The sequence below is a fragment of the Hemicordylus capensis genome, chromosome 1, assembly GCF_027244095.1.
Source record: "Hemicordylus capensis ecotype Gifberg chromosome 1, rHemCap1.1.pri, whole genome shotgun sequence".
NCBI classification, from domain to species: Eukaryota; Metazoa; Chordata; class Lepidosauria; order Squamata; family Cordylidae; genus Hemicordylus; species Hemicordylus capensis.
Window position 1 is genome coordinate 403,277,358 of NC_069657.1, and position 26,494 is coordinate 403,303,851.

The 26,494-nt window shown below is 44.9% G+C and overlaps 1 protein-coding gene across 3 annotated transcripts; it reads right to left on the reverse strand.

Annotated features, from left to right (window-relative positions):
• Window positions 1-2,038: 2,038 nt before the first annotated feature.
• Window positions 2,039-26,494, reverse strand: LOC128349462 (metal transporter CNNM4-like). Of its 3 annotated transcripts, XM_053305787.1 has the most exons (7): window positions 25,056-26,494; window positions 17,847-17,987; window positions 13,415-13,549; window positions 12,059-12,231; window positions 10,717-10,816; window positions 9,325-9,515; window positions 2,039-4,752 (listed from the first exon to the last, which is right to left on the reverse strand). In XM_053305787.1, exons 1-7 carry the CDS (start codon window positions 26,455-26,457, stop codon window positions 4,636-4,638), a joined length of 2,259 nt encoding a protein of 752 aa, XP_053161762.1. In that variant the 5' UTR covers window positions 26,458-26,494; the 3' UTR covers window positions 2,039-4,635. The 3 variants fall into 3 exon arrangements, 2 of the variants coding, with proteins under 2 accessions (XP_053161762.1, XP_053161771.1); XM_053305796.1 differs by lacking the exon at window positions 9,325-9,515 and having other exon boundaries at window positions 25,056-26,485; XR_008318825.1 differs by lacking the exon at window positions 2,039-4,752 and having other exon boundaries at window positions 9,385-9,515; window positions 10,282-10,816; window positions 25,056-26,485.

Genomic DNA, 26,494 nt, shown 5'->3' on the forward strand with positions numbered 1-26,494 from the left:
GGTGCCAAAAGCAGCATGCAAAATGGTTTTGAGCAGCACTCACACTGCCAGAAAGACTGGCCACGACAGTGCTTGCTACCAGATTCAGGCTGGCATGTTTCTGCTTGCTTGTAACAGGCAGTGAACATCCAGGATGAGTGGTGGTGGTTTTTCTAGTGGCACAGGCAGGCTGGCTCCCTCCCTTGAACACGCATGCTCTGAAAAAAAGAACACGCACAAGAGAGAGCCAGCCAGCTGGCAGAGCTGGCTACTGATCCTGGATGTGGGCTGCCTGCTAAGGCAAGCAGTGATATACTAGCCAAAGGCAGGCAGTGGGCATCATAGCAGCCAATCTTCCTCACAGGTGTGCTCTCTCTCCCCTGAAGAAACTAGCTTCTGGGTTGTGTCTGCTCCTGAAGTGGACGAGACAAAGCACAAACCATTTGCTGAAGGACAGAGAGACAGCAACAGCCAACAGAAAATCCAAAATGATAACATCAAAGAAGTAATGAATGCTAAAAACAATGATAAAGAAGTAAAATACATTGACAATTCAGAGAATAACACAAACATGTAGAAATGTATAATGGGTTTTAACAACAACAAAAATCTATCCCATTCAAAAAATACAATAATCATAGGGACAATCTTCATATCCAAAATTAGGAGGATAAAGTAAATCCCAAGAATACTGCCGTCTTTAAAAATCCAAATCAATCTGCTATCAAATTCTAAAACAAGACAATCTCAAAAGTCATAGGAAGCCAGATGTGTTTCAGCTCCAAAAGGATCTTCCTCAGTGGCATTGCTTAGAGCAGCAGTGTCTATCTCTTTATGTGGAATCAAATATATCAACAGTGAATTCTCATGGAACATTTCTAAAAATCAAAGCAGCAATGAAATCTAAGTCATACTCCTCTCTCTAGAGAGACAGACTAGCTGGCAATGCTTAATGCTCGCTGGAGAACAGTGTGGAAAGCTGCCGATGAGAAGAGAGGTGGCGATCAGTGAGGAGCTTCCAGCCCAGTGATGAATCCACTGGCTGGGGTGTGGTCAGTGATGTGGGGGGTTGGGGCAGTATCCGTGGCCTGCCTGGCACAAGAGGTGGGGCAGGGGCAGCGAGGTCAGGATGCCAACGTCGCTTCAAGAGGCACCTCTCCTTCAGCCGCCCCTGAAGACTTGGCACATCGCTGCTGAAAGATTGCCAAGCCCTGCTCTAGATAATGTAAGAAATGGTCCTTGATGGGACAATTTAGTTTAAAAGATGATGAGTGTCTAGCCATGTTTTTAAAAAACAGCAAATATTTGATAAAGTAAAGAAATAGGTAGCACTCTGCGACTAACTGAAACGTTTCCAGGCTAGTTTAATACTGTATAAGCTTTCATGGGTGCCAACCCACTTCATCGAACGATTCTAATTTTTGTAGGTGTAGGCACGTCACAGCATCTAAATATCTTTTCCAAGGCCTTCATTGCAACCATACCAAGTGCTAGTCTGTGGCATATTTCTTGACTGTTGGATCTGTTACTGTTGATGGTCGATCCTAAATGTGAACCTAATTATCGATCCTAAATATGAAGTGTAGCATACCCTAATTGGAAATAGTTCAATGCCTGCTTAATGGCAGCCATCACATACCACAATAGAACTCTGTGAAATGCTCAAGGTCAGAAAAGCCTCCAGACCTTTAATCTCTGGTGCATTAAGGGAGTCATGTCAGTCAGTCTTAGGGGAAATAATGGGATGTGGGCAAGGAAGCAGTCCCAATAATATGAAAAGTTGACACTGCTTAGGGCTTTGTTATGTCAGAACCTTGGGGGCTGAACTGAAAGTCACAAGAATTCAGTTGGGGGATGGGACTGTTACTGAGCAAATATCATAACTTCATAGAAACAGGAAATCCTAGAGTTGAAAAGGAACATGCAAACCCATCAGCATTTCCACCAAATTGACAAAATGGTGGAGTGAATAAATATGGGAGTGGAGATAGATGATCAGAAAAAGAAGTTAAGAGGCATAATATAAAGCGTAAAGCTGAATTGTTTCAAAACTAATGCATTGATTCAAAATATTTATTTTTTACATTTGATTATCTATCTATATATCTATATCTGTCTATCTATCTAGCTACATACATATACATATGTGTATTGAATTTGTATTTTGTAAAAAAACAAAAAACAACGCACAAAAAAAGAATTCAGTTGGGAGATGGGACTGTTGCTCCCCTCCACCCTCACCTCACCTCACTTCACCTCCAACCTCCAACTTTGCCTTGCCTCCAGCCTAGCCAGAGGGGGAATGGGACAACTCTCTGCAGCCAACTCTCTGCAGCCAACTCACTGTGGGACACCTCAACACAGCTAACTCACTGCAGGGACAACTCAATACAAATCTTCAACTGTTACGAACAGTTCATTTCAGGCCACAGTCCTCCAGTCAAGATGAAGAAATGTCTCAAAACAGATGAGCATCTTTCAAAGATTGTGTCCAATTACGGCAATAGAAGGCGCATAGAATACTTGCGTGCCATAGCTCACAATTATCAAATAGCTTAACGAAAATGTCATTAGACTTTTAATTTACTTTGTTTTTAGTCCCCCGTGTTAAGTTTAACTTGATTTTTATCATTTGTGTTTTAGCATGTTGGACCAAATATTTTCATGTAACTGTTTATGGGTTTGTTTACCTTTTTGTGAGCTGCCTTCTGATGTATTGTACCCCAGAGGTAGGAGGAGACATTCTATTAAACTCTAATTCGAATAAAGTAATAATTGCGTGTCTGCGGGTTGCTGGCAGAAGTGGGCTGCTCTTCGCCTCCTTCGCCCACTTCCCATCCCTATTGAGAGAGCAGGGAACTGCTTTGAAGTGCAGGACACTATCGGGTTTGTTGGAGAACAGGAAGCTGCTTTGAAGTGTTTGTCGAAGATTCGCACTGAGTTGTCCCTGCAGTGAGTCGGCCGTGTTGAGGTGTCTCACAGTGAGTTGGCTGCAGAGAGTTTGCCGCAAAGAGTTGTCCTAGACCCAGCCAGAGAAGAGGTGAGGCTGGAGGTAAATTTTTAAAAATAAAGAATTTATTCAAAATATTTATTTTTTACATTTTATTATTTTTTTCTATGATTTTTGTATTGCATTTGTATTTTGCAAAAAATAAAACAAAACAGGAAAGAAAGCACAAGAAATCTAGTGAACATACTTATCAACCACAAGTCAAATTTGAAGCATTTTAAAATAGCAAGTGGATGTTTTTACTCTCTCCTGTGGGTCCAATCTTTTGGAATGTTCTCCTGTGTAATCTCCACTGAAATGAGCAGGTCTGCTTGTGCAGTAAATGGATGGCCATTGGGCTTTCAGCTCCCATTCATTTCAATGGAGCAGAACTTCCTGTACCCTGTATCCTGTACCCTTTGACTGTACCCTGAGCCAGTAATAACGAAGGGTCTTTCCAGATAGCGATAAGTTGCAAGATATTCAAACTTTTGTGCAAGCCAAGTTCCAAGCTCTTTATCTTATACCGTGTACACATGCTGCTGCATGCTTCCACACTCCATCGTAATCCAGTCTTGTTCTCTGTACATGCCAAGCAGGCACTTTGTATGATTCTTGCAGTGCCACCATCTTACATTCCAAGAACAATCTCTCACCACAAAAGTAGTAACTAAAAGGGTGGGTTCTTCTCAGAATGCAAGAGCTGGCCTGCAAGAAGAGCTGCAAAAATTGTGTGATGCCCCATGCTTGGCATATTTACAAAGATGCATTGTTATCCTTTTAAATATGCATTGCACTGCTCCAAAGACATACAGTTGTATTATAATTGTTGTGAATGGAGGGATCAGAGTGACCAAAACAAAAGTAGCACTATTAGCTGTTGAAGGGAATTTAATAATCAGGGAGGCAATGTTCATAGAACAATTGAGACCTAATATTAATGTTAAGGATGAGATGAGATGGAAGAAGCCATGAGAACCATTGGCCACTGGAAGAGTTAATATTATATCTGCAAAAGCTCTGCCCTCTCCTCCCTCATGGGTTATTTATTATTGGTTTGCTACTTTCGGTTCTCAGCTTCTGTTTTTAAGTGCCTTCAGCATGCATGCTAAATTCAGCATGCATGCTAAATAGAGCACTAAGGATGATGTATTAGACTGAAATGTTTGCTTGGTTACAGAATAATTTGTAAGTTATTTTAATGTCTTTTTATGCATTAAATAAGTCATTTGAAGTTAATATTTACGAAGGATGATATTGTGCCAGGAAGTTATACAGAAGTTTGCTGACACATGTCTGTAGGGAGTAAGATAGTGCTGGGAACCTGTGTGAACACTTTGAGCATCCTGCAGTTGATTCCTATCTGGAAAGACACAAAAACAGAGATGTAGTGGGGATGAAGAGGAGGCAAAACAAACACAGTCTTGTGTTTCTTATCATGGTGCTGACTATTGATCATCTTAAGGAAATAAAGGACAGCAAAGTAAAATCTGTTACTGCTCACACTACTGGGAGAAGCAGGCATATGTTTTGGAATCTGGTCCACGTGGTCTGTTCTAATCACAGAGCTATTCTCACTTTGACGCAAATTTCCCTTCATTCTTGTCTTGGGGAGGAGCTGGCTGAGCCCTGGGACAGACTAGGACAGGCCACTAAAGAGGCTGGGTTTAGAGAGGCTCAGGTTCAGAGATGGTCTCAACTTGATCTCGAAATCGATTCTCTGCTGCAGAGTTGCTTTCTGTTAGTGAGGCCAACATACAATTCTGGTATTGTTCCCGAGTGATCTGCATTACAGAGAGGGGTGGAGAGAAAGAAGGCTACTCAGAAATGTGTGTCCAGTGTCCAGCATACACAATCCTCTGTTGCTCTTATCCTTTAAAAAATATATTAAAAACATCAGTGGCTTTATGCACAGGTATGATCTACAGGAGCGAGCAACAATTCCTTTTCAGTCCAGCACTGAAAACCTCCCAGTGGCTGCAACTGTTGTTTCCCTTATGTTTATTTTTAGATAGGGAACCATTTGGGGATAAAGATCAGTCTCTGTTTTGCTTCTGCTATGTAAACCACTTTGAGATCTTTATGGTTGAAAAGTGGTACATGAACTTTAAGAATAGCGACATATGAAGTTGTCACATACTGAGGCTATTCCCACAATCGACGGAAAGTGGGCTAAGGGAGGCGAGCCCAGTGTTCCCAAGGTGGCTAGCCTGCCTAGAACACCCACCCCTTAAATGAAGTTAATGGAGCGAGCAACCTCATTTCTTTGCTCATGTGACACCGTGGCATGTGGCGGCACATGAGTAGACCCTCAACCGGGAGGCTGTAGCCAGCCTCCCAGGCTCAAGGGTCTCTCCAGGATGCCCCGCACACTCATGTGGAGGCATCCCGGGACTTCTGGGGGCCACGCGGCCCCTGAACCCCGCAGCCCCCGCCGGCTCCATGATGGAGCCGGCAGTTGTGTGGGTGGCTGATCTGGCTGCTCCATGGCTGCCCGCTCTCCCCACAAACCCAACAGAAGCTCTTCTCACAGACCACAAGAAGAGCTTCACTGAACCAGGCCATTGATCCATCTAGCTCAGTGTTGTCTCCACACCGGCTGCACCACTCTGGCCCTCCAGCTGTTGTTTGACTACAACTCCCATCATTCCTGACTGTGGCTGGAGAAGATGGAGGTTGTAGGCCAACAACTGCTGGAGGGCCAAATTGATGCAGCAGCCCTGGTCTATACTGACTGGCAACAGCTCTTCAAATTTTCAGACAAGAGTTGTTCCCTGCCCTATGTGGAGGTGCCAAGGATTGAACCTGGGTGTTGCACTAGTGCAAGCATGTTTGCGCATGGACAACAGGTGCACAGCCTGTGGCACACCTCATGCTTTAAGGGTAACATTGGTGTAAGAAAGCAAGAGAAGAGTTTTGAAAATCTCTGTGCCTTCACACAGATCTGTGATCTTTTTGCACTAGCACAACTTTGCTTGTTGAGCATGCACAACTTGGTTTGTTGCACATGCACACCATTATTCAACATGTCCTCCATTATTAAATAATAGTATACTGCTTTTTAACAAAATAAAACTTCTCAAAGGGGCCAGAAAAAAAAGAATAAGTCCCCAAAGGGCTCACAATCCAAAAAGAAACAGAAGGGAGACACTAGCAATAGCCACTAGAGGGATGTTGTGCTGAGCAGAATAGGGACAATTGCTCTCCTGCTGGCAAGTAGGAGAGAGGCATCACTTTAGAAGGTGCCTCTTTGCCCAGAAGGACAACAGGTTACGGGTTAGCCACTGGCACCCTCCCCGGGCCAAATCAAGCTCCATGGAGGACATCATCTTCCCTCTCCAGTTACCAATTCAGCAGTGGGCCCTGCCGGCAGCCCATCAAGTTAGTGTGGACTGAAGCTTTGGCCCCTTTGCCCCTGCCCCAAGTGGCCAGCAGAATCAATCAACCGCTGGCAGAGAATCAGGCCTGGATCTCTGTTTCTGCCTGCTCCCTAGCTCAACAGCCTGCTGGCAAAATATCAACCAAGAATAGAAGGCCTGTATATGTGCTTTGGGACACAATGGAATGCTTGCTTGCTTGCTCAACAGAATATGTTTGGAACACTCCTGATCCTGATTAAGAGGTTCTGTGTCTTTGGACATAACAACACTACAAATTTATAGAAGGCTGATTCTCACGACCTGCAATAGGGTAGGAGAAGGATCCTATCCAGGTTCGGGAGCTGTGCGTGCTGCCATTTTGCAATCATGTGTGAGTAAAAAGCAAGGTAAGAGGTGGGGGAAGGATCATCTGTAAGGTGCCCACTGGGTAGGAGAGCTCTGTCCTACTCAGCAGCTGTATTCAGCTGTTGAATGAGGTGGGAGGAAAAGCCCTCCTACCCAGCAGGAGCCTCACAGGTGAGCCCTTCCCCATGTCTCCTCCCTTGCTGTTTAGTCTCACACAGTCACAAAATGGAAGTGGGCCCAGCTCCTGAACTTGGATAAGATGCTTGCACAATGATCGCAATTGACCACATTTACCCATATCTAAGATGAGGTCCCCCCGCCCCAGTTCTCTCCTCTTAAATATTGGAGGGAAAGAGTCATCTTAGATCTAGATTCCCCTGGATTCCTTTGAGTAAAATAGAGGTATAACCTGTATTTAGCCTCTATCTTTTAAGGAATCTTCTTACATTCAGAGTTAACTTCTAATCAGGTAAATACAGTAGCCTATTGAATCCACACCAGTTTAACTGCCACAGCTGATTCTAAGGAATCCTGGAACCTGTAGTTTGGTGAGGTGCTGGGAATTAGCATTCATTGATCCCTTAGTGCAGTGTTTTTCCTTGCAAAGCCCAGGAGCCCTTGCCAGCTCCCATTGGCCCTAAGTGTGACTTCCTGATTAATCGTTTATTAAGTCCGTGTGAAGCTTAAGCCAAATACTCTTCACAGTCCCCCTGGCACCATGCAGAGGTGCTGGACTTTGCCCAGTGCTGGTAGGACTCCTTGAAGGGAAACCGAGCCCTTTTGAGCCCCAGCGCCATCTTGGAAGGCATTTCTCCCTAGAGCTCTGTAGGCACATGCTGGGAAGGACTACACTTCCCAGGGCCCCATGCGCATCTTCCAAGATGATACCGGGGCCTGATAGTGCTCTGTTTCTCTGCACCACCCCCCGCACTGGGGGGAAGCAAAGCACTGTGCAGAGATCGGTGTCGTGGGCAATGCTTCTCACATTGAAGGGTTGTTGTTTTTTGCCAAAGGGGCCCCCCTCTTGAAAAACAGTGAAGGTCACTGCCTTAGCATCACTTCGCAGGAGGGCATTCTGGGTAGGTGTGATTCTGGCAATACCCAACACAAATCCTTCCAATTCCCTGTATAGAAGAGGCAGTATAAGAGTGGAGCATGGGTAGGTAGGAGAAGCACCTGAACCCTCCCCATAGCTGCACTTGCCTATCTAAATGGCTGTTGTTGCTGTTCTCCTGGTAGGGAATTACTTCCAGTATAGGAATGCCACTGTGAAAACATGTGATGGGAAGAATTGTGTGTGTGGGGGGGGAGTTTCCGCCCCCTTCTGCCCCACCCATTCCATGCTTTGTATCCTCTCCCATTCCGAGGAGACCCAATTCTGTCCACAGATCTGCTGCCACTAAATTTAATTTGGCCCTAATGAAGGAAATGACAATTAACAGTGTGATCCTACTCATGTCTGCTCAGAAGTAAGCCTTGCTATATTCTATAAGGCTTACTCTCAGGTAACTGGAGATAGAACTGCAGTGTCAACCAGTTTATGGCTGCAGTCCTGACAATGTTTACTCAGCAATCATGTCTCTGTGTGCAAACTCCAAGTAAGTGTGTGTATTGAGGATTGCAGCTGAGGTCTAACAATGCCTTTTGAGCCTCCATTGAAGGCAACCTTGCAGCTCTCTAGAGCAAGGGTTCTCAACCTTGGGTCCCCAGATGTTGGACTACAACTGCCACCAAACAAATAGCATAAAGGATCTGAAAGGAATCCAATACACAACCTGACAGATCCAATAACATAACAGAAAAAAGGACAACACATGAATATATGAATGCAAACCACATAGAAAATTATGAAATAACCTAAATATGGTAATATTAATGAATCCAAATCACTGACAAAACATGAAATGCACCAAACAATAATAAATAAAACAGGAGAACTATATTGTTCGTGATAAATATAAGAACTAGATGTAAGAACACACTAGATGTAAGAACGACAGCACACCAGTTATAACGCTGTTTCAAACTCCTTCTTCAAGCACCCATAAGAGTTCATATATTCTCCCACAAATATCAATAAGGACTTCCTTAGAACTTCAGAACTTCAGTGTTATAAAATAAATCTTCATAAGGGACCACAGGTCTTCTCTGCCTATGATGTGAAACAATCAGAGCCTTCAACAACCTGCTTCTTCAAAGAATTCTGAGATAAAGTTTACATTCATATATTTATTCTCTGTCGTTTTTTCTGTTAGATTATTGGATCTGTTCGATTGTGTTTGGAACTACAACTCCCATCGTCCCCTGGCCATTGTGGGTGAGGATGATGGTAACTATAGTCCAACAACATCTGAAGACCCATGGTTGGGAACTGCTGCTCTAGAACAGGGATTCTCAGTTTTGGGTCCCCAGATGTTATTGGACTTCAACTCCCTTAATCCACAACCAAAGGCCACTGGTGCTGGGGATTATGGGAATTGATGTCCAATAACATCTGGGGACTCAGCGTTGAGAATCCTTGCTCTAGAGCCACTGGATGAATGAATATACAGGTGTCTACTGGGGTATAATCACCTTTCATTTCTCCCAGAATCTCCTTCTTGGGTCTCAGACCAATGAATCTAGACCTACCTTCACATAGAGTAGGTCAGTGAGGGCACAGACACTGAAGTCCGGCATGTACTGGAAATTGCTGGGGCTAGGGAGGACAAAGTTGTTGGTTATACTACTTCTGAAGGTTCGTGTCATGTGATCCTGATGGTCCTGGTGGCTAATTGAAGTCTGGGGACTGATATTGCTCAGGTGACCCATGGAGCTGGATTCTAAAGACAGAGAAGAGGGCACAATGAGGCAGGAAATGTATCCTCCACCCTGCTCCCTTTCCCTCTTTGCACCTTCCCTCAGCCCACCTGCACACTCTTCAACTTCCTTTGCTTGCACATCTTTGGGGAGGAAAGCTGGTCTTCCAGTAGTAGCAAACATGAATTGTCCCCCATGCTAAGAAGGGTCTGCCTTGGTTTGGATTTGGATGGAAGACTACATGTGAGCACCGTAAGATGTTCCTGTAACTCCTGTAAGGTGTGGGGCCATAGCTCAGTGGTAGAGCATCTGCATTGCACGCAGAAGGTCCCAGGTTCAATCCATGGCATCCCCAGGTAGAGCAAAGAAAGACTCCTGCCTAAAACTTTGGCGAGCTGCTGACAATACTGAGCTAGACAGACCAGTGGTCTGACTCTGTATTAGGCAGCTTCCTATATTAACTGATTATTTTAGGAGACGGGGCTGTAGCTCAGTGGTAGAGCATCTGCTTTGCGATCTCCAGGTTGGGCTGGGAAAGGCTCTTGCCTAAAACCTTGGAGAGCTGCTGCCACTCAGTGTAGACAATATTGAGCTCGGTGGACCAATAGTCTGACTCAGTCGATGGCAGCTTCCAACATTCCTCTTTTATACCATTCAACACAGTGGCTGCTGCCTCATCACCAAATGTCTCCGTGCCACAGCTGCCTCTTTTGTGGTCTAGTCCCCAGTCAGCTTGCCTGTCTTGGCTCAACACAGCCTGAGGGGAGTAGCTATAGAAAAATCACATACCTGTACTCTGTAGTCCCACATGTAGAAGTGTGCACAATGGTACTCTGTGGCACAGCCTATGGGCCACATATTTCACGCATGCACACTAACTGAAAATAATAAAATCAGAATAAACAGAGTTTCTCTTCATGCTGCCCACAAAAGGGCTAGCCTAAGGGTTCCCAGCCTTGAGTTCCCAGATGTTGGATGACAAATGTCATCATCGCCAGCCACAATTGTCTTCAGCCATTGCAGCAGGCGGGCGGGATGGGAGTTGTCGTCCAATAATCTCTGGGGATCCCCTGGCTAGTACTTCTTCCCAAAATTCCAGGCAATAATGCCATGTTCTTTCCTTGGTGTCATTTTTCTCCTGGTAATTTGGGATTGATTAAAGTCCATATGGGATGCACATATCCAGTGCATGGATGGCTCAGAGGGAGGAGAATTGCAGCTTACCTGCCACAAGAGATGAGCTCAGGGCCATTGCCCCAAAGTAAGAGAAAGGCCCATTCTCAGACTTAATGTTTTCTTTGCCAGCTACTATCTCCACCTTCCCCTGTAACAAAGAGGCAGTGTTAGAATCTTAAACCCTGCTTGATCAGAGGGATCGGCCCGGAAGTACCTATACTGCATCGGGGCTTTCTCAGCAATTGATCCAAACTATGCTTCAGAAGCAGGAGGTAGCTCCAGGCGCATAGCTACAATATGGGCAGGTAAGGCAGTTGCACATGTGCCACTAATGCTTGGGTGGGCCACAGGCCACCCCGCCCCACGTGTGCTTGTCACGGGTCACACGCTGTTCACTCGGGCCCAGAGTTGACCTCAAGCACAAAGGGTTAAAGGCTACAAACTCTCCCCATCCTGCCATTGTACTGCTGCATGCTTTCCTAGCAAAGGCAGGCATGCCACTGCTGGAGGGCCGGGAGGGGGGCATTGGAGGGGTGAGCGAGGGGGGGCAGACAACATCACCCCCCAGGGCTGACATGAAAGGGGGACAGCTTGTTCAGGCTTACCCAAAGCCCGGGCCACACCCCCTTTGCGTAACACTACTTCCTCTCCCTTGCTGGAGGGAGAGGAAGGGAAATAAATGCTGTCAGGCAGCAATCACTGCCTGGAAATGAGAGGGGGAGGACTGGGGTGGGCCTCTTGGCAATCAGGCCACGCTGCCTTCGCATGTGATGCCACGAGCAATGGGGCCTCCAGCGGCCCTTTTCATTGGAGGCCTGAGATCTTTGAACCCGCTCGCTCAATGGTGGCTCCGCCCCTGTTTCATTCCTTCACTTCTCTGTAACTGTAGCAAGCAAGCAACACTAGTATATCCTATATTAACATAAAGCGCCATCATATTTTGTTCCCTACATTGAAGTAATTTTGTTTTGGTTCTTTTATATTTTGTCTCTGGTTGTCTATTCCTACTGCTCCCACCCCATGATCACATAAACCTCATTTCCAGGGTTTATTTTAAAGGGGTTTTAAAAGGGATTATTTTTTCTTTCTGTCCGAAAATGGATAGATGGTGGCAGCGGGTTAAATAATTGAAGAGAGATCTTTTCGGGGAAAGTGTGTTTTGTTTTAAAACAAAACCTGTTTAAAACCCGTTTTAAGTACTAGCAACAATGCCCCTGACTGGAAGCGTTTTAGGATGGCCCCCATGCGGAAGCCATAACATTTAAATTGGCCACCAGTCATGGGCCATATGAGATGACTCCAGCACCAGGCATCTGCTTGGTGGGAGGAACAGCTTCCATTTTCCTGGTTGCTTTGCTTGCTGTAGGAATAGAGCACCTCAGCAAGGTACCTGCAAGATGAGAATGAAGTAATTGGCCGGCTTATTCTTTTGGTACAAATAGAGACGGGGAGGGACATTCTTGTTCTCTTCGCTGAGCTTCAGCTCGCAGATGACATCACGGTGCTTAAGGAGACGCAGCAGATACTTCTCGGAAATGAGGACTGGGGAGAATTGTACCACCTCTGCATGACAAGGAGAGAACACAGCAGTCAACAAGAATCGCTAAAGGGGGACTCCAGGAAGGGTGAGCATCTTTCATGGAGAGGAGAGCTGGTCTTGTGGTAGCAAGCATGACTTGTCCCCATAGCTAAGCAGGGTCTGCCCTGGTTGCATATGAATGGGAGACTTGATGTGTGAGCACTGCAAGATATTCCCCTCAGGGGATGAAGCCACTCTGGGAAGAGCAGAAGGTTTCAAGTTCCCTCCCTGGCTTCTCCAAGATTGGGCCGAGAGAGATTCCTGCCTGCAACCTTGGAGAAGCCACTGCCAGTCTGTGAAGACAATACTGAGCTAGATAGACCAATGGTCTGACAGTATAAGGCAGTTTCTTATGTTCCTATTGACTCTTTCTCAGAGCCAGCCAGCCATGTGGCAAAGTCAGGTGGCCAACCAAGGGTGCTGTTTGCAGGAGTGGTTAAAGTAGGCAGCTCTGACCCATGATAGGCATGATCCACCTGGGACATCTCCCTACGCAACCCCACTTGAAATTAATGAGAGCTCTACAAGAACACAGCTCAGAGGGAAAGGGAGTATGTATAGCTCTGTATGTAGCCAGAGTTACTTTTCTGTATTATACTGCTTCTTCATGTCTGCATCTTTGAAGGGGATGCAGCCACAGATGGAAGGGTGTGGTGTGAAATAAGTAGGCGTCTTCACATGACTGCCAGGAGGGTAGAATAAGTGCCCAGCTTAGGTAGGAGAGCTGGACATGCTCCCAATTTGTGGTCATATGCTTGTAAACATTAAGTTAGAATGTGAGAGAATGATCATGTGCGAGGCAGCAGATGGATAGGATGGTTTGTTCTCCTACCTCAGTAAAAAGCTGGGGAGAGAATCTGGGTAGGGTGCACTCATGCTACCCAGCTGTCGCCTTGCACACAATCATTCTTCTCACCTCCTACCTTAAGGTTTGCAAGCACATGATTGAAAACTGGGAGTGTGGCTGACCCTCCTACCCAGACCTCTTCTTCTAGCTGGCCAACAGTTGTGTGAACAAGCCTAGTATATAGGCTGGGGTTACTAGACCAAGACCCACAGTATTGGTGAGCAAATGGCTGTAGTTGTACCCCTATCAGGCACAGCAGATGTCTCCGCCATGCTAAGTGGCCCCTACTCAATGGTACAGATGGTCCCTGAGGCGTCTACCTGTGGAGAGAAAGCGGACTGCAGCCAGTAGTTGCTGAGGGCTGATCTTTGCTTTGACATCACTGTCACTGTCCTTAAAGGCAGAGAAATCCCATTTCCTTGAGTAGACGATTCGTTTTCTGGTGCAACTTTCAGCTGGAAGGTGATGAAGAAAGAAAGTGATGAAGATGGAAGGTGATGAAGAAGGAAGGTGATGAAAAAGGAAGCTAATAGTCATTATGCAATATTCTGGATATGATTATAGGAAGGACTGTCTGTGTGTGTATGTGCACACATGTGTACAGTGCATCATTAGAGTTGAAAGAATGTTAACCTTACAGATTTCATCTAAAAGAATGTTCACCTTCCTATTCCTTGGACCCTTCTAGATGATGATTGATTCTGACTTCAGAGTAGGGATGTGCACAAATCAATGTTTTTTTAATTCGATTTGTGCCCAAAACAAATCACCCCTGATTTATTTTGTGTCCAAATCTACCCCCCCCCCCCGCCGCCACAAATCACCCCAGATTCTATTTGTATTTGCTTTGATTCAATATGGATCAATTTGGGCCACTTAACAAGGTCCTAGGGGCACCATATTTGGGTGCCACCTACCCCATGGGTGCCACCTATAAACCAGATTTCAAGGTAGTGGGACACTTGGTTCATGTTTAATGAATTGTTTTAGTTTTTACTGATTTTGAACATTTCCACCATAGGAAATAATGGGGATTCAACATCACCATATCCTAACCCTAACATGGATCTCCAGCTTTCATTTAAAAAAGGGGGGGGGAGCTAAGCTATAGCCCTTGTAGAAGTGGAGTTATGGAGCAAAATGTGCAGTCATTTTTCAAGTGTTCAGATTCTTTGGTGTATAATAACTTTTCCTCATAATGAATCCCTATGAGGATTAATTGCACACCTTCATTTCTTCAGTTCATTTTGACTGTCACTGGACAGTGCCAGCGTGGTGTAGTGGTTATAGTGCTGGACTAGGACTGGGGAGACCCAAGTTCAAATCCCCATTCAGCCATGAAACTGGCTGGGTGACTCTGGGCCAGTTGCTTCTCTCTCAGCCTAACATACTTCACAGGGTTGTTGTGAGGAGAAACACAAGTATGTAGTACACTGCTCTGGGCTCCTTGGAGGAAGAGCGGGATATAAATGTAATAATAACAATGCGACAATATCTATAATAACCAACAGTATTGATGATAAAATTCAGCCATCCCAGGTCCTTGGAAAGGACTCGATGTCTGGATAAAACAAACCAGTCAGTAACACCTGTCTGACTGTGTAAACAAGAAATAATAATAACTATACCCCCACTCACCCCCCACCTGCAAGACAGTGGGGCACTCATTTTAATTTTTAGGAATATTAAAATGTTTAGATTCTTTGGTGTTCAGTTACTTTTCCTCATAATAAATCCCTATGAGGATTCATTATACACCTTTGTTTCTTCTGTTCATTTTGACTATCTCTGGACAGTGCCAACTGTCAACTGCGATGTCAACTCCCCCCTCCCCCCCCACACACACACTGAGGTACTCAATTTATTTTTTAGGTATTTTTGAAGTGTTTATATTCTTTGGTGTCTTCATTACACACTTTCATTTCTTCAGTTCATTTTGACCCCACTGCTTTGCAGGTGGGGGGGGTGGAATTAGTGGCATCCCATGTTCCAACTACCCCCCAACCCACAAGCCGCTGGATACTCAATCTATGTTTTAGGAATTTTTGAGGTGTTTAGACTCTTTGGTGTGTAATGAATCCTCATAGGGATTCATTATGAGGAAAGGTTATTAGACACCAAAAAGCCAAGTTAAAGGACTTTGCACTGTCTCTTTGTCTCAGACAGTGGAGGACAGACTAGTAAGTCAGAGGGCTAGAGAGTCAAGACATTGGTCATCACTTCTCCACTGCTCTCATGCTATCCCTTTGAAATGTAGATTGCTACTCTTAGGGATTCAACTTCCTTCCTCTCTCTCTTCCCTACCTGCTCTCCTACCTTGCAACATGGCAAGCCTCTCTCCCTGCACCTTATGTGCAGAGAAGATGCAGAATCCATCTGCATCCAGCTAGATATATAGATTAGAGATCCTAACTCCTCACTTTCCTATCTAGAATGGAGTTCCTTAATAAATGCCTTATATATTGATTTGAAACTATGAATTGGCTCCAAGTTACTTTACTCTCAGCACACACGCACGTCTAACTAGACTACCGCTGTGTTGTGCCTCTGTGCACTCTGCTCTAATGAGAAAGGGATTCTCTCACCACAGAGAATTTCCAACAATTTTGACCCCACTGCTTTGCAGGTGGGGGTGGGGAATTAGTGGCATCCCATGCTCCAACTACCCCCCAACCCACAAGCTGCTGAGTACTCAATTTATATTTTAGGAATTTTTGAGGTGTTTAGACTCTTTGGTGTGTAATGAATCCTCATAGGGATTCATTATGAGGAAAGGTTATTAGACACCAAAGAGCCTAAACACTTGGGGGGGAAACCCTAGAATGTAAACTGAGAAGTACCCCACTGCCTTGCGGTGGGAGGGGTGTGTGGCTGGCACATAGCAGTTGACAGTTGGCACTGGCATGGGAGGAGAGCTGGTCTTGTGGTAGCAAGCATGACTTGTCCCCTTAGCTAAGCAGGGTCTGCCCTGGTTGCATATGAATAGGAGACTAGAAGTGTGAGCACTGTAAGATATTCCCCTCAGGGGATGGAGCCACTCTGGGAAGAGCAGAAGGTTCCAAGTTCCCTCCCTGGCATCTCCAAGATAGGGCTGACAGAGATTTCTGCCTGCAACCTTGGAGAAGATACTGCCAGTCTGTGAAGACAATACTGAGCTAGCTAGACCAATAGTCTGACTCAGTATATGGCAGCTTCCTGTGTTCCACTGTCCAAAAGACAGTCAAAATGAATAGAAGAAATGAAGATGTATAATGAATCCTCATAGGGATTCATTGAGGGAAAGTTATTATACACCAAATAATCCAAACATTTGAAAAATAGTGACCACACATTTTGCTCCATAACTCCACTTCTACAAGGGCTAGAGCTTAGCTTTGTTTTTTTAAATGAAAGCTGGGAATCTGGGGAAATTAATAGGAGGGATCCGAATCTTGAATCAATTTGAATCAAATCAGGCGCAATTCAATTTGGATCTGAATCTAGCCAATGGACCATAGGGGTGAATTGTTTTGTCTCCAAATCACCCAAATCAGCTAGATTCAGGTACAAATCGCAATTTGAAATTTTTAAAAAGTCTTTTAAAATCAATTTGCACATCCCTACTTCAGAGCAAATTCTGATGGGAGATGTAATGAGCAATCTCCATAACGTTCAAGAATGTTGCATAAGTTCTTAGCACCATCTGCTGACAATCCATGAAATAGCCATGCCTCTTCAATACTATATATATTCTAAATCATAAAAGGTAATGTTGATCACAGATTATTCAATATTTTTCAACAGAAAGGGGAAATTGTTTTACCCACTGCATGACCCTTTGTTCCTCCCACCTTCCTGAGATAGTTTGAGGCAAAAATGGCATTAATCTCTGAAACAGGCTAGATGGGCTTCCATTGCTAGGGATATGTATAAGTTGATATACACTGTAAACAACAACAAACACATATCGCTAGCAATAACAGCTCACCTACCCTATCTCAGAGATGACAACTGCCATTTGTGTAGCACATTAAAACTCCATTTCCAATACAACTATTTCCAGGATTGCCATGAACCGTGCTAGATTTAGTTACGAGCTAAGTAAGCTACAGCTCAGGGCCTCTACCTTATGGTTGAGCTTCTGAATAATTTTTTTAAATACTTTTTTAAATTTCAAATTTTACATAATTGGTTGAAAAATGAAGGAGAATGAAAATGTTTTAAATTCTATATAATATGCAGACACAGTGAATGTTATATTGCTCTTTCTGTTCAGCTGCTCTTTAAAAAATATTAAAGGTTTTCATGAATCCTAAGTAAGAAATCATAATATATTTTCATTTAAAGGTATTTCCAGTACAATTAGGCTTGTGATATAATATAACATACTTTACCAAGTATATATGTAAAAATTGTGTTTTCATTGTTCCTTCTGATACAAACACACACACACACATATATATATATGTGTATATAGCCTCTTAAAGCGCTCTACTAACCCTGTGTTACTGATTGTGTGCCGCACCATGGCAACACATGAGTAGACCCCCAACCAGGAGTCTACAAGCAGCCTTCCGGCCTTGGAGCTCTCCCAAGAATGCTCCGCACACTCATGCGGGGGATCCTAGGACTTCCAGGTGACGGAGCTGGTAGTCTCTCTCTCTCTCTCTCTCTCTCTCTCTCTCACACACACACACACACACACACACACACACACACACACACACACCCTGCTGTTTCTTAGAAAAATGAAGAGGAGGGAATGAACCTAACCGTAGAGATTGGATTCATCCATGATCTCCGAATTGATGATTTGCTCAATCACATCCTCCAGGGTCACCACACCCATCACATCATGGATGGATTCATTGTCATCTTCCTTCTGCTTCTGGACAATGGCCAGGTGAGATTTACCTGTAGGACAGACACTGGTTAGATTACTGTGGCAAGGGGTGAATTTTTATTAAACTTTAATTTAATAAAACATTTAAAGTATTATATTCAATGTATAATGCATTCAGTATTCCCTTGGCTTCAGGACATGGCTGTTCTGTCTTGTTAATATAGTATCTAAAATTTCTTATTATACTTTGTACAAAGCACTTTGCTTCCATGTGGAAAACTGATGGCATTCCCAGCTCAGATTTCATTACCCATCCCCAATCCTTTACATTCAACAGAAAAGAAACATAGAATAAGCACCTTGGTTTGTGCAACTCTTCCTTCACATTTTTATTTCATATGTTTTGCCCAGGGTTTCATTCAATCTTTGTTATATTGCACTTCAGCTTAATGCATGTTATACCTTTTTAACAGGGGTCTCCCTGTCTCCTCAATATAAAATTCCTCCCATTCCATGCATACAAAAGTATACACTGTTTGCTTAACTTGGCACCAACCCTCCTCTTTCTCACAAATCAGACAATCCCTATCATAATGTCTAGTTTTGACCTGTGTTCCCTCTAACATTTCCAGATTCCCAAAGGCTATTGCAGCTGGAGATGCTGGGAGTTGTAGTCAACAACATCTGGGAATCCCTGTTAGAGGGACCACTGGTCTTGACCAAATGCTGTTTTAAAGTCATGGGTGCTGTGCAAATTACATTAATTTTCATATCCTCTTTTCTCAAAATCTTTCATGTTTGCCAGATAAATCTGTCAGTCACATAAGGAACTTTAAGTACAGGTAACCCTTTCTCTAATCTTATTTTCTTAGATTGATCCATTGGAAGTTTGTAACTATTACTTCTAACTAATTCTTCAGCATTTATCTTAGAGAACTACACCTGGTGCTTATTCTAGCTGTTGAAGAAATATAGTGCAGCGTAAGATTAACGAGGATATGTATACTGAACATTTACAGCCCTCTATTAATGTTAAGGAGAAAATGAGAGAGGCAATGAAATGTATTGGTCAATAAAAGGGTTACTTTTTGAAAATTTACTCATCTCCTTCCCCCCCCCCTCACTTTTCTCCTGTCCTTGGATTGGTTATCTAGTTTCCCTTACTGTATTTATTCTCAAGTGCCCCCAGCTGCTTGAAATAGAGCATTGACAATGAAGTTTGGACATTGGAATGTGTTTGCTCCATTTGTAAGCTCTTTTATTTATTTTTATTGGATGCATTGAAGTGGTCTATGATTTTCATCTGAAGAATGGGAGTATGTGTATTTCATCGCCATTATATCTTCTTATTTATTAATTCCTCCTTGCCTCCCTTTAGGAGTGAAAGGGGATGATTTCTGGCTAGGAAGAATCCAGCTACTACTGCAATTCCAACAGTTGGATTGCAATTCCTGCCAGTGGCACACCTACCATTGGGATGAGATGAGGAACAAACCCCTGGGCTGTGAATGACGTGCTTGCAGGCATGGAGCAAGAGGCTCACGGCCCCTCACCCTTTCCCAGCCAACCAGCCAGTGCTTTGCTTGCTGACTGGGTTCTTCCTTTCTCTCCCTCACTGGGAAAGGCGGGCTGGGAAAGGGTGAGGGGTCACACGTCCCTTCCCCAGTGCTGGCCATGCCCCCTGCATTGACGTGCTTGTAACACTGGTGCAAGGGGTGTGGCAGGTGTGCAGCGAAGGGGGGTTGCCACAAAGGGAGAAGGTGGTGGCAGCCTGTCCAAGGTCCACGGTCAGCCTCATATTCCCCTAACTCCTGCTTCTCAAAGGAGGATGCCTGTCTCACCTCAGCTTTATGCTAAGGAGACAGGAGAGACAGTGAATATGTGTCACAGCCCATAGCTATGGCCCCTCATCCACGCTGGAGGGGATCATGGACAAGGAAGGAGATGGGGTGCAGGACCCCAAGCTCCAGCCCTCCTTTGTAAGGCCAGAAGACACTGCACTGCCATTCAGCTCGGAAGGGGAGAAATCTGCAAGTGAAACCAAGGCATCGTAGTCCTGCCAGGGCCAGAGACAAGGCATCAGGTGAAGCCCCTTTAAATCATCCAAGTCTTGCTCTTGGGGGTGGAGTTACCCTACGGACCTTGGCGACACTGTATACAAGTCTGCAGTCTGCTCTAGGCCTCTATTGGAGCAACAGGGGAGCTCTTCTTGGATTGGCTGCTGTCAGCCAGTCCTCTGGTCCCCAGCCCTGACTGCTTTTGACCTCCGCCTGTCTGACTCTGCCTTTGCCTTGCCCTCCGCACCTGCTGCTTACCAGATTCACTTTGGCCTGCCTGGCTTTGCCTGCTCAGCCCTCTGTACTCATTGCTTACTGGCTTGACCTTGGACTGCCGGAATTTGTCCTGCCCTGCTCAATGGCATGAACTTGGACTGCCTGCCTGCCTGCCTTCTACTGTGCCTTTCACTCTATGTGAGATGCACTGATGCTTCTGCTGGGTTAGACCAATGCAACACTGGCACTTATGCAGGCAAGGGAAGGGGCTAATTGGACAACTTGCCCTTCTTCCAGAAGGACTGTGTGCCCAGGGCTGGCCGTAGGGTTTTTGGCACCCTAAGTGGAGTTTTACTTTGGTGCCTGGCCATGCCCCCCTACCCCACTCGATAGCCAAGAACATACCTGCCAACATTCACCTGCATGGGAAAATAGAGACAGATTGGCAGGTATGCAAGAAGTGCAGAGTCCTGGCTTTAACTTGAGCTGCATAGGTTGCTCATTCACCAGAATGGGAGAGACTTGGGGTGGGAGATAGAGCAAGGCAAGGCAAGGCATAGTTGGCTTTGCCCACTGCCCCCCCCCCGACACACACACACCACACAGCATGTCCCCACTCCCCCTCTGGGGAGGAGAGCAAATAAGCACTCCCAGCAAGTCACACATGTCAATGGTTGCTTGGAGAGGGGAGGAATGTAGTGCCTCCCTGTTCCAAGGGTTGGTGGCCTAGGTGACCATCTAGGTCTGCCTAGTGGATGTGTCAGGCTTTTTCTGTGCCTCCCAAAAATATGTCCAAGGATTGCACAACCCTTGGGAACATATGTTCAGATGGTACAGAGGACTTCCAGGGAAGGGGGAAGTGTTGAAATTCACCCTCTCCCCACAAACAACACGGCTGCATTCACTAGTTGGGAACTCAGCTGAAACGCAGCTCACATAGCACTGGCGCTTCATTCGTCTGGATGTTGCCCAGAAGTTCTGTGATTTTAACAGCTGCATTACAGGCAAAATGCAACAGGTGAAGCTTTTTCTATCACTGTTATTTCCATGCTAGGAAAAGGACTCTGTCCATAAAGAAACAGCAGTGCTCGTTCAGGAGTGTGGAGAATTTAAACAGACCATCCCTTTTCCAGGAAAAAGTACAATACACGGAAGCCAAGGCATCAATATGGTTGAGCATCCATGTCTCCTTGTGGATTGCTTCCACACTGGGGCTCGGCCAATGGTGTTCTGCAATCAACTGGACACAGAGTTATAAATGCAGCAGAAGCAGCCCAAGGCAGCTGTGAGAGCAACAGGAGGAACTTTGGGCCATCTAGCCCCCCTCCTTCTCCGCTGCTGCTGTTGCAAGGCAAGGCAAGGGAGACCAACCCAGGAGGGTGAAGGAACATCCTCATGTTTTTATTGTTGTTTTTTCTTGATCAATTGTACTTTTTTCTCATTGTAAGCTGTAACTGGGCACTATCTGAGTGGAAAGGCAAGCTAAATATCCCCAAATAAAGATTCTAGGCACGTTCACACAACCCAAAACAGGGTCAGGGAATCTGCCAGCCAGAGTAGGAGAGCCAAGTGTGCTCCTGATCGGCAATCATGTGAACTTATAAAACAAAGAAGGAGGAAGAAAGAGGGATCATGTATAAGGCAGGAGGGGGGTTCATCCACCCTTGGTAAAATACTGGGGTCAGAATGTGGGTTGGCTTGCCTGTCCTACTCATCTCCCACCTCCTACACAATCTCCCACCTCCTACTTTTCCTTCCTCCTTCCTTGCTTTCTGGGTCCACATGACCACCAATCAGGAGTGAGTCTAGCTGCCTGGCTGGCAGCTCCTCTGACCCTGTTTCAGATTGTGTGAACAAGCTTATAAAATAAGCAGATTCCACGTCTCATTAAACATTGTGCTTTGTCTCTGTGCATGCCACAAGGTCAGTGCAGTGGGCATAGCACTGCTGGTGAGTGCAGCCAGCAAAGCACAGAGGTCAGTTGACTCCTCCCCTTGTTTTATAGACATAGAATTTTAGAGCTGGAAGGCATCTTGGCGGTCTTCTAGTCCAACCCCCTGCAAAGTGCAGGGATTCTGCTATAGCCTCCCTGGTAGATGATTGTCCAGCCTTTGTTTGAAAACTTCCAGTGAAGGAGAATCTTTGGAGGATAGGCAGGCCAAAAAAAAAAAAAAGCTCACCACTGCATGAGGCAGATAGTTCTTGAAGCAGAAATTCTACTGTTGGAACAGGCCTTAAAGTTAGCAGGTTCCTCCTAATGGGAATACCCAGTTTCCTTTTCTAAAAGCCTTCTAAACCATATACACCATCACTCAGTCACTGTAGCGTTGATCTCCATGCACATGCAAAAAGCACCATAGTGAAGTGCCTCACCTATTTGATGGTACCCAACTCTACCATCTATTAGGGCAATTCTCATGATGAGCATTATGATGGGAGAAGCTTCCAACCCTAATTTGGGAGCTGGGCATGCTTCTGATTGGCCATCGTGAGAATTCTACAAACTTGGGAGGGGAAAATGGTTGCCTATGAGCTGGGTACAGAGGAGGGAGGCATGGGTAGTACTTTCCCTCCACCCTCACTCAGGAGCTGGTTACAGGTTCTGGGCTCACCCTGCCACCTGTCTCCATACCTTGCTCACAGACTAGCATTTCCTCCTCCTCCTCCCTCCTCCTCCTCCCTTGCTTAAAGAATTCTCATGATGGCCAGTTTGGAGCTTGCATGGCTCCCAAATTAAAGTAGGAGGCTTCTCCTTTCTTGATTGTGAGAAGAGCCCTACTGATTGTCAATAACTGGTTGGCTCCATTGTTGAATCCAACCTGTTATTTCCCTTTCACCCTTTTGTTCCCACATTCCCTCTTATTTCCATTCTCCCTTAACTAAAGCAATTCAGAGAGAAGACTCACATCACATTTTAAAAGCAGTAATAGTAGATCCTTCACTTGCAGTTTGAGCCCATCTTTGCCACTGGTGTGGCAAACATACACAGCAGCAAAGATGGGGAAGTTGTTTCTTAATCCAAGGAGATTATCCAGCAGATGTTGCCCCTCCTTTTGTGCATCATTAGGCTGTCCAGCTATGTCTTTCATTTTCTTTTTAAGATGCATACCATTGCTGAGAAAAGGCTTGTGAACCCCCTAAGATGGTCTGTATGTTAGCACAACTCTTATTCAAAACATGATTAGATTCTAAATTGAACCTTGTTAAGAGAAAAAGGCAACCCCACTAAATAACTCAAGCAAAAAGGGTATATTATGAATATTCACACTACAGAAAGATAAACATCCTTGCATGAAAAAGTATGTGAAACCTTCATTCAGTAATTGGTGGTACCTCTTTGAGTAGCAATAGCTGCAACTAAACTGTATGTATATATGTGAATATGGAATGCTCTTTCACCTTACAAAAAAATATAAATTGAACACAATTTAACACTGTAGTGACCAGCCAGCCCTCCCACTAAAGAGTAAACTGGAAGTGAACCCTGTTCTGACTGACAGGCTGAGGCTGGTGAACTCCAGGGCTCAGCCAATCAGCACATCAGGTGGGTGGGACCTAGAGAGCCATGAGAAGGAAGAGAAGGTTCCTTTGTTAGAAGAAGCTAGGCTGGAGGTAGGAGAAGCATAGGCAGTAAAGCTTAGTGAGGAGCAATGGAGTTTTGCTCCCTTGTGAGCAAAAGCTAGCCTGGAGATTTCTCTCATGGAATGACCTCTGAAGATCCTTGAGAGACAGGATTGCAGGAAGCTTGATTCTCATCAGATGGTGGGTGAGTTTTCAAGGAAAAAGGGATTCAGCCTAGGGAACCATTTGTTAGTCAGATTTTGCATTAGAAACTTATATTTATTTTGTGTGCTTTGTAAATCCCTGATAATGTTCAAGAATGGTCTATCTGTAAACTTTTAAAGGTGCTTCTGTATTTTCCTACATCCATGTTCTTTGCAACTGGGCAACCATGATTTTTAAAGTGTGCTGCCCCAACATCAGCTGGGGTGCTTTTTGAAGTATTCTTGTAACCTACTGAGTATTTATTTTACCTGTAACTAAAAGCTGAGGGAGCCTCAAACCGAAGCAGTCTGTAGCATTTGAATAAAGTTTTCCCCTCTTTGTTCTTTGCATTTTGCAAGCCTCTCTGAGTGGATTTTTAACTCAGGAAAGTGGGAGGTGAGGAGGGAGTTTCTCTGTGCAACACACCTCATACTTTCAGCAACTACCAGTTTTCTCACCACATGTAAGCTTGCACATGGAAGGTTTTTGTATACTTTTCCAATAGCAAAAGAAGGAGAATTTCCCCTGGTATTTCCACCCAAGTGTGTGTGTGTGTGTGTGTGTGTGTGAAACTCTGCTGATAATTGGGTGGTGGCAGCAGCCTTAGAAACTTCCAAGATTTACAGGAAGGTTTTGGGAGAAGCCTTTGCTCGGAAAGCATAGAGATGATGACTCAGCATTTTTCTTCCCCTCACATGGGTTTGCTCTGAGACAAAGGCTGTAATCTGCTACAAAAACTACTTGTAAAGCTTGGGAAGGGGGAGGCATGTTATGATGACACAGATTCTATCCAATAGGCACCGGACATAGTTGGCATTTCTCCAACTCAGTCTACACCATACCAACATACCCTGCATAACTTTTTTTTCTGGTCAGAACGTGTGTGTGTGTGTGTGTGTGTGTGTGTGTGTGTGTGTGGACTGGGGATAGCAATCTTACATCCTTAAATATTATCTGTCTTGACCTCACATGCTCTGGTTGATGGCCAATTCCTTTTAACTATCCTAAAAATCACAAGTTGGTCTATTTTTAAAGTTGTGTCTGCTAAAACTTGCAAATAGAACATGAGCAAAGCACTTGATGTTGGTCCCACCATTTTACCTTTTTTGAATTCTCCAAGCACTTCATCCAATTTGGTACTGTGGGAGACATAATGGATTGGGTGGTTATAAAACTTTGTGATAGTCTTGAGAGGGGTGCTGATATCAGGGTCAACGAATGCCAGATCCTTGACATATAACATATCCACAATATTGGACCTATCCTGATCATAAATGGGGATGCGAGTGTAGCCGCTCTCCATGATCTCAGTCATTGTGTTGAAATCCAGGACGGCATTGCTGTTGATCATGAAGCAGTCCTGTAATGGAGTCATGACATGCTCCACTGTTTTGTTCCTCAGCTCCAGAGCCCCCTGGATAATGTTCAACTCCTCCTTCATCAGGTCGTTAGATGCTGTCAGCTTCAGCATCTCCATCAGCTTTTCTCGATTGTAGATGGTGCCCATTTCTTTGCCAAGCAAAAAGTCCAGGAATCTGCTGATAGGGTAAGAGAGTGGAAATGTCACAATCATGACAAACCTCATGATCCCAACGGTGTTGGCCCCCACAGCCAAGCCATGACGAGAGCAGATGGACTGGGGGAGAATCTCTCCAAGGAGGACAATGCAAACGGTAGAGGCTAGGATGGCCAGGATGTTTTTGCCAATGATGGTGTCAAACAACATGGTGAGACAGTTGTTGACTAAAATGTTGCTGAGCAGTAAAGAGCACAGCAAGTAATTGCCTTTCCTGCGGATGGGTTCAATCCTGGTGGCATATTTCCTCTCCTTGGCTGTGCCACACTTTTGCACAATGCGCAGCTCCATGGGATTCAATGACATCAGGCCCAGGTTGAGGCCACTGAACATGCCCGAAAGCCCTACGAGGACAAAGATTGAGCAGATTAGTAACCAATGAGGCAGGAGCGGTTTCTCTTCCTTAAGCACTTGGATGAATAAATCCTTGTTAGTGAACTTCCATGGCTGTGGCTCAGGGAGATCAAGACACATCATATAGGTTTTGAATTTGGCTGGCTTCCTCAGGGTCTCAACTGCCACATTCAGCACCACAGAAGCCTCCTGTATGGCATCAATGGATGACTTTACCACCAAGTCACTGCTCATTTTATTGCAGGAGGCATTATGGAATTCAGGAACCTCAGCAAAGTAGACTACTTCCCAGGTCTGCACATTGAAGTCCTGCCCAAAGATCTTGAGCTGGATGTTGCTTCCCTCCACTACTTGTATGATGCCATTTTTCATGGCATTGGCCACTGGTTTGTCCGTGCTCTCCAATCTCATGCCTATGACTAATGTATTGTTATGTTTTTTCTCTTTATTTCCAGCACTGGCTGGCAATGGGGAGGGCAGCAGCAGCAAGAGTACCTTCAGCAGTGACAATACTGACCCTGTTGTCAAAGCCCTTCCTCTGTGGAGGCCACCCAAGCCCTTCACTGTATCCATTGAGAACCACACTAAGGAAACGCTTCCACCTGCTGTC

Coding starts and splice junctions, on each gene's coding strand:
- LOC128349462 (XM_053305787.1), bottom strand. CDS start 26,457: ATGGATACAGTGAAGGGCTTGGGTGGCCTCCACAGAGGAAGGGCTTTG. Junction 10,817..12,058: donor ACTTCATTCTCATCTTGCAG/GTACCTTGCTGA, acceptor TCTTTGTTACAG/GGGAAGGTGGAGATAGTAGC. Junction 9,516..10,716: donor GAGCTCATCTCTTGTGGCAG/GTAAGCTGCAAT, acceptor CTCTGTCTTTAG/AATCCAGCTCCATGGGTCAC.